Raw genomic sequence first — 13,793 nt, forward strand, 5'->3', positions numbered from 1 at the left:
CTGAGAAAAGGCAGAAAGAGTGTTTTATGGTCTCACTGTCTAACCCTACAGTTTCCTTCTTGTGACATCACAGCTGGGCCAAGGGAAGACTAAGGGAAGACTGAGGGAAGAAAAACCTAATTTATTATATTATAATAGTTATTTTATAATGATAGAACGCTGGTTCCGTATGGGTGAAGTATTCCTTTAAGTAGTCGCCTCAATCTTCTTTCCACTTTGTAGCAGATTGCAACCATTGCTGTCACAGTTGCACTATACCTACTTTACCGCAGGCAATGAGTCATGCCTGTTATTTTTAGGTGTTCTTTTTTAATAACTTGTATATCATCTGGTGATCTCTCAGGGTGTATTCACACATGCCGTGTTTAGTTCGGTTGAAACGAACTCAGGTGCACTTCTGCCTTCGGTGCGCATCTTTCAGACATGTGTGAATACAGCAATCGCACTCGGGGGCGAACCAAACAAGCGCTCCGAGACCCAGCTGAAGAGGTGGTCTCGATGCGTTTCCATACGCACTCTGCTGCAGTTCGTTTGTGGTGTGAATTTGTCCGGACTCGATCCGACCCAATTGCAGGAAGCACTGTGCCTTTTATTTTTTAATAAATCACCGTCAGCTTCACATTATGGGAAAGTGTTGCCGTTGTTGGGAAGATTAGTTGTGGTTTGACCAGGAGCCCCGAGCAAATATAGCCTATTACATTTGATAGACAGGACGCGTAAACATGCTGATGTGTTCAGCGATCAGATGAAGGAGAGGGGAGCGTCTCCCGCACAGTGCCAACAGGTTCACGCTGCGCTTTGAAGTGCGTGTTTTTAGTTTGCTTCCCATGTTACGGTACCGTCAATACTATCCCCGTGTCAGTTTGGAGCTGAGCTGCGCCGAACTCACACCCAGCTGACACACGGCTATCAGCTGTGTGTCAGCATGAGCCCATTCCTCGCGATCCGCGCGTCCAGCAGCAAAAATACAGTACATATTATGTTTCACATCGTAGGCTACAAGCCACATCATTGACACATGCCTACATATTATAACCATATGAAACAACAATAATTTTATGTTTTTTTATTTTATTTATAGGCTAGATGTAGGCCTATTTATTTATGTATTTATTATTTTTAACCCCATATCGTATCAGTTATATATTTCGCAGTTTTCACTTCGTGCTTCCTGCTTCTCTCCACCCCAGAATGTCTGTCCAATGAATGAATGACCTCAGATCACGTGTGGTTTTACTTCGTAATGCTGGTTCACTTGCAAAAGGGGCAATATGAAAGTGGACCACACCAAAAGAAAAATATCTAAACTCTATTTGGTCTGGACCAAAGCAAGTGAACTAGCGGACCTTCCCAGTGTGAATACACCCTCAGACTGCGCTTGTAAAACAACTTTAGTAAACTATCAGACTTCTGCAGCTTCAGCAAAGTCAACATCCCTGTCTGTCTGTGGGCTAAATCCCATAACACTCCTTCATTCAGCGAGATGGATCTATCAAAGTAAAGGGCTTTTTGATGAGGCTGATTGAACAACATATTTAGCATGAATTCTGGTCTGAAGACATAAGCAGAGTTAAATAGTGCAGCTCTGTAATACATCAAGGCAGAATTAAATAAACTGATCCAACGCTCCAACATTTAAACCATGTTCGACTGCTCTCCATCCAACAGAGTCAGCCCATATTGATTCCTCCAGGTTAAATATTGAGTAGAGCAGCTGAGATGCAGCCCAGGTTTTGGAATGAAAGTAAGCCAGCCAGTCCCCGGGAGTATGAAACCAGGTCACGCACGGGTTGCTATCAGTGAGGCAGCGAGAGGAGTAGGAGTAGTGGAATCTGGTTGTGTTCCACCAACCGGAGGAATGACCATAGGCGAAGACAAGGGGGGGCAGGGGATATGTATAACCCCGTCAATATTTAACGGAGAGGTCAATTTGTCCCCCCTCAAAATAATAACTCTGAGTTAGATTCAAGAGTCAAGTGTCTTTAATGAGACCTGTAAGAGCAGCATAATCCGTTATGTTAAAGATAAAGATGTACTTTCTTGTGATTTTGACGGTCATAACTTTTGGTAGATTAAGGTTGTGTTCACAGCAGTTTTGTTTAGTGAACCCTGTAGTGTCTAACCTCTTGGTGCAGTGTGTTTGGTTTGAACACAAAAAAAACCTTCCAAAATATGTGTGATCTGTTTGAAATGTGCCGACCGTTTTGAACAATCCAGGAGAATAAATATTTGAAAGCAATGAAGAATGCCTGAGAGCCTCACTGCATTTTAGTCCATTATATTTGTTTCACTGGGTACCTGGATGTTGTCTTTTCCTTTACATAAATACATACATCTCCCCCATACATTGATGCAGACTTTGGTGCATAGAAATTTACCAGAATGCAGGAAATAAAGAATTTGATCCTTTACATTGTCTGGGGGAGGACACCCCTACCACCCATGTGGCCCCCTCAATGTTGAAACGAAAGCTACGCCAATGGGCATGACTAACTATCTCATATCAGGCTACACAAAAATTAACAGACAAGTCTTTGTCCTCTCTCTCTCTTTCTCTCTCTCTCTGTCTGTCTCTCTCTCTCTCACACACACACACAGCTTCAGTTCTCATTATCCCTCTCCTCCTACCCGTCACATTCGTTCGTGCTCGAGCTCTATCACTGTGGGTCTTCATACAACAATATATATTTATATAACTGATCCTCAAAGTCTGGGCAAACATTACAGGCTCTTGCATAATCCACGGACAGTGCAATACACCTGTGATTGCAAATGTAATCTCACACCTTGACAGCAGGTTCAGCAGTTGCTGATTTCAGAGCGCACACTGCCACCCTGTGGCCTGATGGTGTAGAGTATTAAGATGAATACTAAATTTCATTTATTTAAGAACAGAACAGACTCGAAATGTAATCTTATTGAGTATTTCTGTTAAATTAGCTTATTCAAATGTATAAAATGGTGCATGATACCTGTACAATATTTCATATTGACTTAATGGGGCAGATATAAATGACAAAGTCTTGGGTTTGAATAGCTCAGTGTTGAAAGTGACGATGTATTATTCGAACAACCTCAAAGGAGAATGTCAGTTTATAACAACTTTGTTTTGTGTAGCTCTGCCCATCACTTCTACCAGTGATGATTGGAGTTGTAAAGTTCCGGGAATTTTCAAAGTTGGAAACTTTCAACGGGAATTAACAGGAATGTTTCGGACTTAACGGGGATTTTCGGAATACACAGGAATTTACAAAATTTCAGTTTGTCCCTGAAAGGCCCTGGCAACCCATATGTATTAAATCCTTCTAAATGTTGTTTCAGTCCTGGGAAACGTTCTAGACAGTAAAAAAACAGTTTTTCAACTAAGTTTTAGGACATTTCAGTTTTTTAAGAAGCTTATTGAGACACCCAACTTGATATCATATATTGATTTTTACTATTTTAGACCAGGTTTTGGCTTAAACAGTGATTTTAAATATAGTTGGGGAAAATCACTAGATAATAATGTTAGTAATGTTTGGGTTGACTTTTAACTGAAAAATTACTTTTCTTGTGGTGCTTATGGATATTTTTGAAGGAAGTCTACTTCAAGGCAGATGTTCAGTCCCTCTTAAAGCTCTCCATTTGTAGATGATTTGCCTCACGGTGGACCGATGGAGCTCGAACTTGTTTTAAATTAATTTAAAGCTGTCCCCAGACAAATGTGCAACATCACAACTCTATTCCTGAGATCCTCTGAGATTTTTGTTTCCCTTTTAGCATGTCTGACCTGTATGGGTTCACTTTGGTGAGCCTAAACTGACCTGTTTTGATCTCTGTTTTATCTAGTGGTGCCCAATTTCTTCCCTAAAGATCTCTCACTACATTGGTCCATTTCACCACTCAATTTGGCCAATCTGATTGTGTTTACCTGCTCGATTTAAGCAATGCAGCTCAGGGTTCACAAACTTTTGCACATACAACAGTTGTCAAATAATTAGTTTTATCTGTTTTAACAATTGATTTCTGGAAAAGAAAAATTTTGAATTGATAAACAAACATCTGTTATTTCATATAAAAAATACTGGTATTGATAAAAATGAATCAATAATGTCTAAAATAAATAAAATTCCAAAAGGCTCAAGGGGTTAACAAACTTTCAAGCTGCGCTGTATATGAGCCTCTAGCTATAGTCTGAATATGATAAAGCCCAGACATTTGTAGTGGTTTCCTACTTAGTTTGTTGTCTGGTTCCTTTGGTTGCTGGCTGCAGGTTGGATCCTGAAGGGAAACTCAACTGGCCTAGAGCAGCAGAGAGTTGTTTGAGACGCAGGCTGCTTGGAGAAGTCAGGCTGGAAGCTGGGATCAGGGAGAGGCTGGTGGCCTGCTCCTGTGAACAGTTTGTAGAGAGAGAGCAGAGAGGCCACGGACCTTGTCCGAGGCAAGGAGTTAGAGATAGTATCAGCACCTCTGGACGGTGGCTGGTAGAGAGAGTGATGCAAAAGCATCACTTTGTCATCGTTGAGCCTTACATCTGACTTGATTTTGTGTGTGTGTGAATCAGACCGCCAGGACCTGGAGGAGCCCTCCAAGGTGGACCAGCTCCAGGAGCCGCTGCTGGAAGCCCTAAAGATCTACGTGAGGAAGCGTCGGCCCAGCAAACCGCACATGTTCCCCAAAACCCTCATGAAGATCACAGACCTGCGCAGCATCAGTGCTAAAGGTATAGTAGTAGGTAGAGCCACCCACTCGCTGCTGGCATTTGGTGATCGCTAATAAGGGTTGCAGTAGTGTATTGTTGATGTTGATTGAGACATTTTCAGTTTACGATTAACTATTAGCTTTTAGTCTTAGCTTTTGCTTTGGTTTTCCTTCAAACCAAGCTCTCAAGCAAGAAAACTAACCACACACTATCTAACTAGGACCAACAGAGACAAGGTAAGCGAACAACCTACAACATCACAAAGGACCAACAACAGAACAACAACCTTGTGTGGAATCTCGTTCTGAAGGCATTAACAAAACACAAGCTTCACAAATATAATTGGTCACCAACATACCAATCAGCTTCTAATTTGTTATCCAAAGGCTAGATTTAACCATTACCAAAACAGCTTTAGATCCCGGACGAGCCCCCATTTGTCACAAAACAGGCTCAAGGAACATGACAAGGAGGGGGTGTTCACTTTTTATTTTTTTTTACTTAAAACCGTAACATTCTTACAAACTAGGAACTATGGTTACACTAGTAACAAACTAGCTACCATGTCCACCAAGAACTTTATAAAGTTATTGATGTTAGTTCACGGCAAGTTTTGGAATTGCTCTGGTGCATATGTTATAAACATATGTATCTAGGTTGTTTTAAGGTCAGTGCAGGACTCTGACTAGACAGTCACCCCTTTCCCACCGATGCAAAATGGGGGCCGTTTCAGAGTCGGTTCCAGGCCAGAAAAACTGGTTCAGAGAGGCTACATTTTTGAGCTGGTCTGGAACTGAGGACTGCTTTTAGCAGGGGGCAGGGGAGGGATTATCCTGAGCAACCAGACCAATTTAAACCTCATGCCCGCCATATTTAAAAGCACAGCTACTACGATACGTAGATATAACATAATTACTGAATGTAGCGATGAAATCGACCAGCGAAAAATACCCTTGATAGGTCGTGTTTGGTTAACAAAGCAAAACGAGAGGCAACATGCTAGCTTTAGCGTTAGCTGGGAGAGTGGCGACGTACACAGACATTTTCAGTGACCATGCAGTGGAAAGATGAACCAGTTCTTAATAGGTTTCCAAGTTGAACCAGCTGCAAACAGTCTCTAGCAACGGCCTAGAGCTGGAACCTGGTTCCCGTTGGTGGAAAAAGAGGGAAATGAGTGTTGAACTTTGTGTTGCTAACTTTTAATGCACTTTGTGGACTGGCTCTCAGTGCTGAGCCTTTAACCCCACATTATCCTCAGTGTACTTTGGGTTCCTCAAAGGCCTTCCCCCTCCTTCAAAGACATGGGCCCCTTGACTTTGGAATGACCCTGATTGAAGAAGATATTGTAGGCACCCCTCTACTTTATTCCTTTAGCATTTTACTTTAAATCCCACCTTTTAAACTTTTCTTTTTGTAAAATAGCATATCTTATCTTCTTTAGTTGGTGTCTTCTAATGCAGCTTAATGTTGCTTTTTAAGTTTACTATATAAATGATATTACTGATGTTGTTAATATAGTGTTAATGTAAAGGTTCCTGCAGCAGTTTGTATGCCTCCAAACCGGCAATCACCGAAGGCCGGAGGCATCATGTTTTTTGGGGTTGTCTGTCCATACGTACGTACGACTGTACTTCCGTATGCACATCTCTCCGTCCTTGTCATTCTTGTGAGAGCAATATCTCAAGAACGGTCAAAGGTTACTACAACCTTACATATTGTCAGGGCGCAGTGACCAGTGTATACAGTATATACATATTGTAGCTCCTTAGGAGTTGTACCTTAATTAAACCTTCCTCACTTGGCCTCACAAATGGATTCATCAAACATCATGAATTCACACTCCATTTTGATTCTTTCTTTTTTGCCCTCATCATTGTTTTATAGGGGCAGAGCGGGTCATCTCTCTGAAGATGGAGATTCCAGGTTGTATGCCACCACTCATCCAGGAGATGCTGGAGAATTCAGAGGGCCCAGACGGCCAGAGCAGCGGCAGCAGCACTTCGGCCGAGGCGGGGGCCAGCCCCAGCAGTAAGAGCAGCAGTAAGAGCAGCAGTAAGAGCAGCAGTAAGAGCAGCAGTAAGGCCAGTGCTAAGGCCAGCGCTAAGGCCAGTGCTAAGGCCAGCAGTAAGGCCGGCCCCAAAGAGGACAAAGGCACTAATGTGGAATCCCCACAGTGTGAGGACACCGAGGAGGCTGCAGCCACACCGCCCAGCGACGAGCCCTAGGAAGCTCCCGAACTCTTTATGATAAACCTTTGCACAAAAAAAGGAACAGCCGGGCAAAGGCCGACCCCACATATCCCTTCTACCCCGACTCCTTTGCTTGGTATTATGTTATCTTTATATCCTATTTTTCTCCTCCATTTCCCCTTAAATTCCCATCTAAAAAAAGAAAACATCAAAACGGAGGCCTCAAAGGATCAGTGATTTGTGTATAATTCAGAATTGAGCTCTTATTTGGCATGGCATCTCTTGGACAGGGTGGGGCATGGCCCCATGCAAACCGCCAGAGACCATACTCCTCAGGTCTCCTGTGTAAATTCTTATCTGCATGACGGGAGTTTGATAAGTGGTTTTAATCCTCTTCTCTGTCCTCATCTCTCCATCTCTCGTATTGTTGGCATACGTACATTGTACATACCATTGTATGGTTAGAATCTCCTGTTTCTATGATGAATTTTGTGGTGCTTTTTTCATCGTCTTAAATATTATCTTTGAGGCGATACGTCAAGGTTTAAAGCTGGACTTATTGTAAGTCCCTCAAAAAAGTTATCTAGAATGTTATTGCATATAGACATTATGAAAGTCTAATATTTTATATTTGTTCCTATATTTAAAACCGTTTTTGTCTTTTCTAACATTATTGGTTCGTGGTCTGAATGAGTGTCCATCCACACCAACATAATGCAAATCTAATCCTCTCCATATATGGGCAGCCCAGTCTGTTTCCTCAAAGGAGGGAAGCACAAAAAGTAGAAGCCTTTGATACACACTCACCAGATTTACTTTTTGTCACTTCAACCGGACAATGATTCAACACAAAATGTCGCACTTTACTATTATCATATGGTCGGTTAAGAGGTTTAACAAGTTTAACATGCCAATGTGGTGCCACAGTTTGTTTCCCTTTAAAGAATCACTTTCCCTAAAGAAGCAAGCTTATGTTACGTATATTGGTCTCAACCCACACACTGATTCTGTGAGGCAGATCTGGCTTTGCATCTGTCCTCTTGCTATTTATTAATATGATTTTTTTACCAACATGGTATCATTGTTGGTTGGGAAAAAGTACAAAGAAAATTCTCATTGCTAGGGAACTGTATTATAGAAAACTAGGGGATACATATGTTGGCACATAATTAAATCTGAGATAAAAATAAATCCTTGTAAAGGACATCATGTATCCACATATTGTGTTTACACACTGGCATGTTAGCTTCCTTGTAGCGAGCACAGCCAGCCTCCCTCTCCTCTCACTGCTGTAAGCATTTCAGTTACACACAAACATCAGCAATCTAACATAAGTTTGCATTACCAATTAAAATGAGAAGAATTTTCGCTAAGCTAACTGTCCACATGCACAACTAAGCTAAGGTATGGAAGGTCAGAGTAGAACCAGAAAGTCCTCCAGTGATGGTCATCATTCCGGGTCATCATTTTACCTTTCACCTTGTTTTGTTATCAAAATAGGTTTGGATACTGACTTTTTTATAATGTTGCCGTGTTCCCAGATCTCAGAAAGGAAGTCAGTAAGTAGTGTTATTAACGACAAGAACATTCTAGGCTTTGTGTTAGAGCTTCCAGTCTAATTACAGCATTATAGCAGTTTTGACCAGAATGTCAGCCTAGTGAGTGTGTATCTAGCGCTAACAACATGTACTTACCAACCGGGCTCTCTGAACGCACATGGGCTCATATACGTATGGCCTTATGAACAGAGCTCCACTACCTGCTTCTCTCTCCCTTTTCAGAAGTGTCTTGTTTGAACCAGTGAAACACATGGCAGGGGCAATGCAATCCTTTAAAACACACTGATAACCGGACCACGTGGGTCGGGTACGATTGTACACTAATGTAGAAAGCACATGGTGGGGGTGGGATCCTCAAATCCCTCCCCCAAACGCTTGCCTTTGCTCTTCAGACTTTGACAGTGTAAGACTTTTAATGATGCAGAAGGAGATTCCAGATGACCTTGTAACCCCTGATACATGCAGTGGAGCTAAAGCCGCTCTTAATCTCATTGGCAGGGAGGTAGGCAGGTGGTCTCGCCCCGAATTAAAAGATGATCCGAAAGCTGCTTTTCCCCCACAGCCAAGGTCACAAATGATACTCCACAATAAGGAGTCAACTCCATTATATCCTCTTATAGGACCCAGATCCCTCACTATACCCTCAAGTCCCCGATTACTTAACAATGGCTCTATTCTCACTGAAAGCAGGTGGATGTGCAGGAGACAAACTAACTGAAGCACTTAAAACATGTTGAACCTTTGAAACGTAGCTGAAGAACGTGAGGCTTAAAGTTCAGCTTTAAAGAAATGAAGCACAAAAGTTACAAGTCCTATTAGAAAATATTTATGTACAACTTGATTAGACAGACGTCCTGTAGGTGTCTGTCTTGATCTAAACATGACATATGTATAGGTTTCACACCAGTGAAGATTCATGAGCAGATATTTGTGCCAGCAGGTATTGAATTCAGTCAATCTGAATTTTTGTATTGCTTGGATATCAAGAAATGTGATGTGACAGCATGGTCATGTTCATGTTTTGCATTTTAATTACGAATTTCACAAATCTGAATTCATTCAAATGGAATTTAAAATTCTGCAAGCGCAATTTAGTCCATGCTTCAGATCCAGAAGAACGCTCCAGCACTTTTGACTTGATTTGAGCATGTCATTTTTTTAATCTGAATAAAGGAAAAGTAGCATCCGTGACATCTACAAACACCTCCGGTAACAATTCCACAATACAATGTGTCTGATGAGCAGGAGGCAACAGTGACAAATCTGTGCAACTCAGCGGCCACTTTATTGCAAATAGGCGATGGTTAAAACATTTCCAATGACTTCATTTACTGCTACTTTAGACCAAACTCTTGAGTGTTTGTCAGATAGAATGAACGAGTGATTTGGACAACATTGGACGATCGTGAGCCCTGGTTCAACATCTCATCCAGAGTCCAGTCTTGGCCTCTGAAACAGCAGTTAAGATACTATTAGGTTTGATGACTTTGTCCTGTTTCATAAGTTCCGAATCTGAAATCAAAAACTGATTCCAAACCAAACTTTAATATGGCAACTTTTTTTGTTGGCACAAATATCTCCTCATACATTTGGTCCCAAGCTCCTCACAATGCTAGCAGAGACATAAACTGTAGCCTACATGAAACTGTTGCTCTGAGTAGCAACGTTTTTGCTAGTCAGCGCAACACTTTTTGATCCGACAAATTGGAAAGTGAAGGCAAAACCCTTAAGGGCAGTGACGGGTTCTGGGTCTCAGCAGCACATAATAAAAACTCATCTGCATTGCATCCCTGCTCGGAAATACATATCATATAAGGGCAATTGTTTGAGTTTTTTTTTCTTTCTTCATTTTAATGTGTTTGAATGTGTAAAATGTCATGGAGTCTGTAAGAAGAATGATATGCAGTGTTAAAGAATGACTTACTTCTATCTCAATGTAACATAGGAAATTGCTCTTCGCTTAGGTCTCTCTCTCTGTCCTGCTCTCCTGGTGAGAGTTGAAGGGAGGATTCTTGGTAGGTTTTTCTTTTTTTTTTTTTTCTGAAGCCGAAGAATGTCCACATCCATCCCTGTAATGGTCAGGACAGCCTGACCAACCACAACAGGGTCTGTTTATCTGTTTCAACAACTTCACAATGCTGAACTTTTTCTCTCGTTGGTTTTCTGTTTGAATGTCGTACCGACGTAACTGTAATACTCTACTTATCTAGCTCACTGCAGAGGTGTTATATAAATGGCGTGTGCTTTTGCATTCCAATAGGCAGCTCTGTGGAAAAGTCGCTCTGTTATTTTGTCCTTGGGAACATCAACTTACATCAACTTATAGGTGTAAAAAAATATATATATTAAAAAAACAAGGATGAACTGGAACTTTGTGGGCTGATCTGAGCAGCCACGCTCCAGACTCAACACAACACACAAACGGATATTTGTTTTGGACAATGAGGAAAGACACTTAATTGAAGAAATGGATGACCACGCCACCTCATCCCCCCCATAGCGTCAATATGTTCTCTCCCTGATCAACTCAAACAACAGAGCTGCCCCCCACCCCACACTCTCTCCTCAGCCAGGGAAGCCAATATGCTGTCAGCAATCAATCAAACCCAATCAATCGACAGCTATTTGGTTTACAGGACAAATAATGATAGGGTTGGACCAATATGGGGTTTCTGAAAACTGACTTTCAGCTGTAGTCAATGTTTAATTTGCCAATAATCAGTCCTTTAAGACATCCAGCTCAAGGGCTGTTTGGTTCATGAAGTCTAGCCCATGTCCTTATTCTTGTCTTTGTGTCTTAGGTTTCCCAGAATGAGTATACAAGGCAACCACCCTCCACTGGGAATATCCTCAAGACTGACAGATCAATATTTTATATCAACAATGGATTAAATGATTATGTCAATTGATATCACACAAACCCACAGAGAATTATCACCCAACTCTGCAGTCCTGAGGAGCGTTTTAAGTGCTTTGTTTTGGTTTTACATACCATAACTAAACTGTGTTGGCTTAAAATGTAGCATTTTTTAGGGAGTTTGGGGGGAATTTTGATTTGAGCTTTTAAATGCCTCATAATTACTTAATAACAATTACTTGTAATTCCTGTATTATTCCAAGATGGTTACCTCCATTACTAGCCTCATAGACACACCATATAGGCCTAATTAGAATCTAATTTAAATGTATACAAATAAAAAACAGAGAATTGCAGGTATAAAAACTTAAGATTACCTCAGTATTGGTCCAACCCTAGATGAAAACACCTAAGCTAGGAGCCAGGAAACATGACTGTGAACCTTCACCATCAATCCTTAGCAGTAGCTCTGTTGTTGTCTGTCCTGAAGGTGTTCTTGGCAGACGTCAACCTGTCCAGTCGCCTTTCTCTTTCCACCAGTTATCAGAGAACCTTAACCCCCGATCATATGCAGTGTTGTATAGAGCTGGTAATATGAGATATGATTTATGGCTGTGGACATATCCCTATAATAGGTCCACCTCAGGAGCTGCTCTGAGGGTTTTGAGCGCCCATCTCTGTCTTTCAGCTCTCCATTTTAAATATTGTCTTTGTACATTAACATATGCTTTTTATGTTCAAATACTGTTTAACTTTACCATGAACTGTCCTGGCAAAGTAATAAAATATATTTATTTTAAAATACTTGTGTGCATCCATGATATAACTATCAACACACCGCGGCAAAGAGCTTTGTTAGAGAGGGACATCTCACTCTTATGTCACATCTCAGTGACACAAGAGTGAATGTGGAGTGTTTATGGCAGGCATTTGTAACGACTCATTTGTTCTAAATTGCATTCAGACAGTGGCTCTTGTACGTTGTTCAGGCCATGCCGGTAGGGAAGCTGTTTTCAATGAGGAAGGCCTGGTGAACCCACTATATATCAACTCCTTAGCACCAATATTTGTTCACACATCATGGACAGGTGTTGAGAACCAGCATGTTTGCTAATACACTTAAACAATGCATCAGGTCCGCCGATGTAACTGTGATGTCCATATCAAATAACATCTAACTACCATTTACCAGTATGTTTGAAGTGGGGTTGTATGTGGTACTTAGGCATAGTTAGTGTGTTACCTTGTGGAGATGGCGATCAGTGCAGTCACTACGAGGAGTTTGGGGGAGATGTCGCTGTAACAGAAGTCAGCCTTGTACTGTTGCAAAGGGGGTCAAAAGAAAAACTTTTTCTCTCCACATATATTAATGCCAACCCTAAACCTAAATATCCGTTCACTTGTACGCTAAACTGAGATTTTTTTTCCACAGCTATAGTTTGCTGCTGGACAGCCATTTATTGTGTTGTATCACTCCTCCAATCAGCTGCTGGACTCAGAGCTACTGTGGATTATTATCCCACAGACCCAAGAACACAGTGATACAAAAAAATAAACGGCTGTCTTGGCTGCACACTAAAGCTGTGGAAATAAATCTCAGTTTGGTGTACAATTGAAGGGATATCAATGTTTTAGGTCAGCAGTTATTCATGTGGAGAACATTTCTCTTCTTTCTTCTGGCCCCCTCTGCAGCAGTACAATGCTGTCTTCTGCTGCAGCAACGTCTCCCCCAAACTCCTTATAGTGACTGCGCTTACAACCATCTCCATAAGGTAACAGTCTACTATGCCTGAGTAACTCATACAACCCCACTTCAAAAATACTGAACTATCCTTTTTAACATGGTGATTATAAGTTAATGTTTAGTGTTTAATATTAGTTATGCTGGCCCTTAAAGTCAGTTATTGCAGATAATATCATAGATAATGATTTGGCATTTTGTATGCTTTATTAGACAGCTTTGGAGGGACAGAGATGAAATGGGTCAAAGAGGGGAATGACATGCAGAGAACGACCCGGGCTGGATTCTGACCCGGGTCTGCTGTGAAGAGGACTGAGTGTTAATCTACACAGCCTAGGCTCTGTAACTGGGCATGTTGCTAGTGGTTGAACCCCTTTGTTTACATACCTTTTGTTCACATGCCAGTTTGCTCTTGATATTGCATGAATGTAATCTATGAGTGGACATGTTCTCCTGGTAATGAGTCTGGTGAATGTCATACACACAGTGATTCATCCTCTATATATAACTGTTGTCACAATGCTGGTTACAGCAACTGGGTCAGAATAAGAAATTGTAAAGAGATACAATTATCATATTATTATAAAATTATTAATTAGTTTAGTGATATAGTTTTGTCGATTGTTCCAGGCTTTATGTTTGCCTCTGTTTCAACCATCATTTAGTTAGTCATTGGGACCTTTTCTTGCACTAACTCCTGGCTACAGACCTGCTTGCTTCTCCAACATCCATTTTAAAGTTCCAAGCAGTTACATCTGTCAACTTT

General features: G+C 41.2%; 1 protein-coding gene across 1 annotated transcript in view; it reads left to right on the forward strand.

The window, feature by feature from the left end:
• LOC307264496 (retinoic acid receptor beta-like) overlaps nucleotides 1-6,906 on the forward strand; it is a gene marked incomplete at both ends in the record, with an annotated part of 118,757 nt that extends 111,851 nt beyond the window's left edge. The window contains 2 exons of the mRNA XM_080045907.1: nucleotides 4,544-4,702; nucleotides 6,566-6,906. Coding sequence (XP_079902033.1) covers nucleotides 4,544-4,702; nucleotides 6,566-6,906 — 500 coding nt within the window. The remainder of the gene's footprint in view (nucleotides 1-4,543; nucleotides 4,703-6,565) is intronic.
• Between the last annotated feature and the right edge of the window lie 6,887 nt (nucleotides 6,907-13,793).

The sequence above is a fragment of the Ammodytes marinus genome (assembly GCF_949987685.1).
Source record: "Ammodytes marinus genome assembly, chromosome: 17".
In the NCBI taxonomy this organism is placed as follows: Eukaryota; Metazoa; Chordata; class Actinopteri; order Uranoscopiformes; family Ammodytidae; genus Ammodytes; species Ammodytes marinus.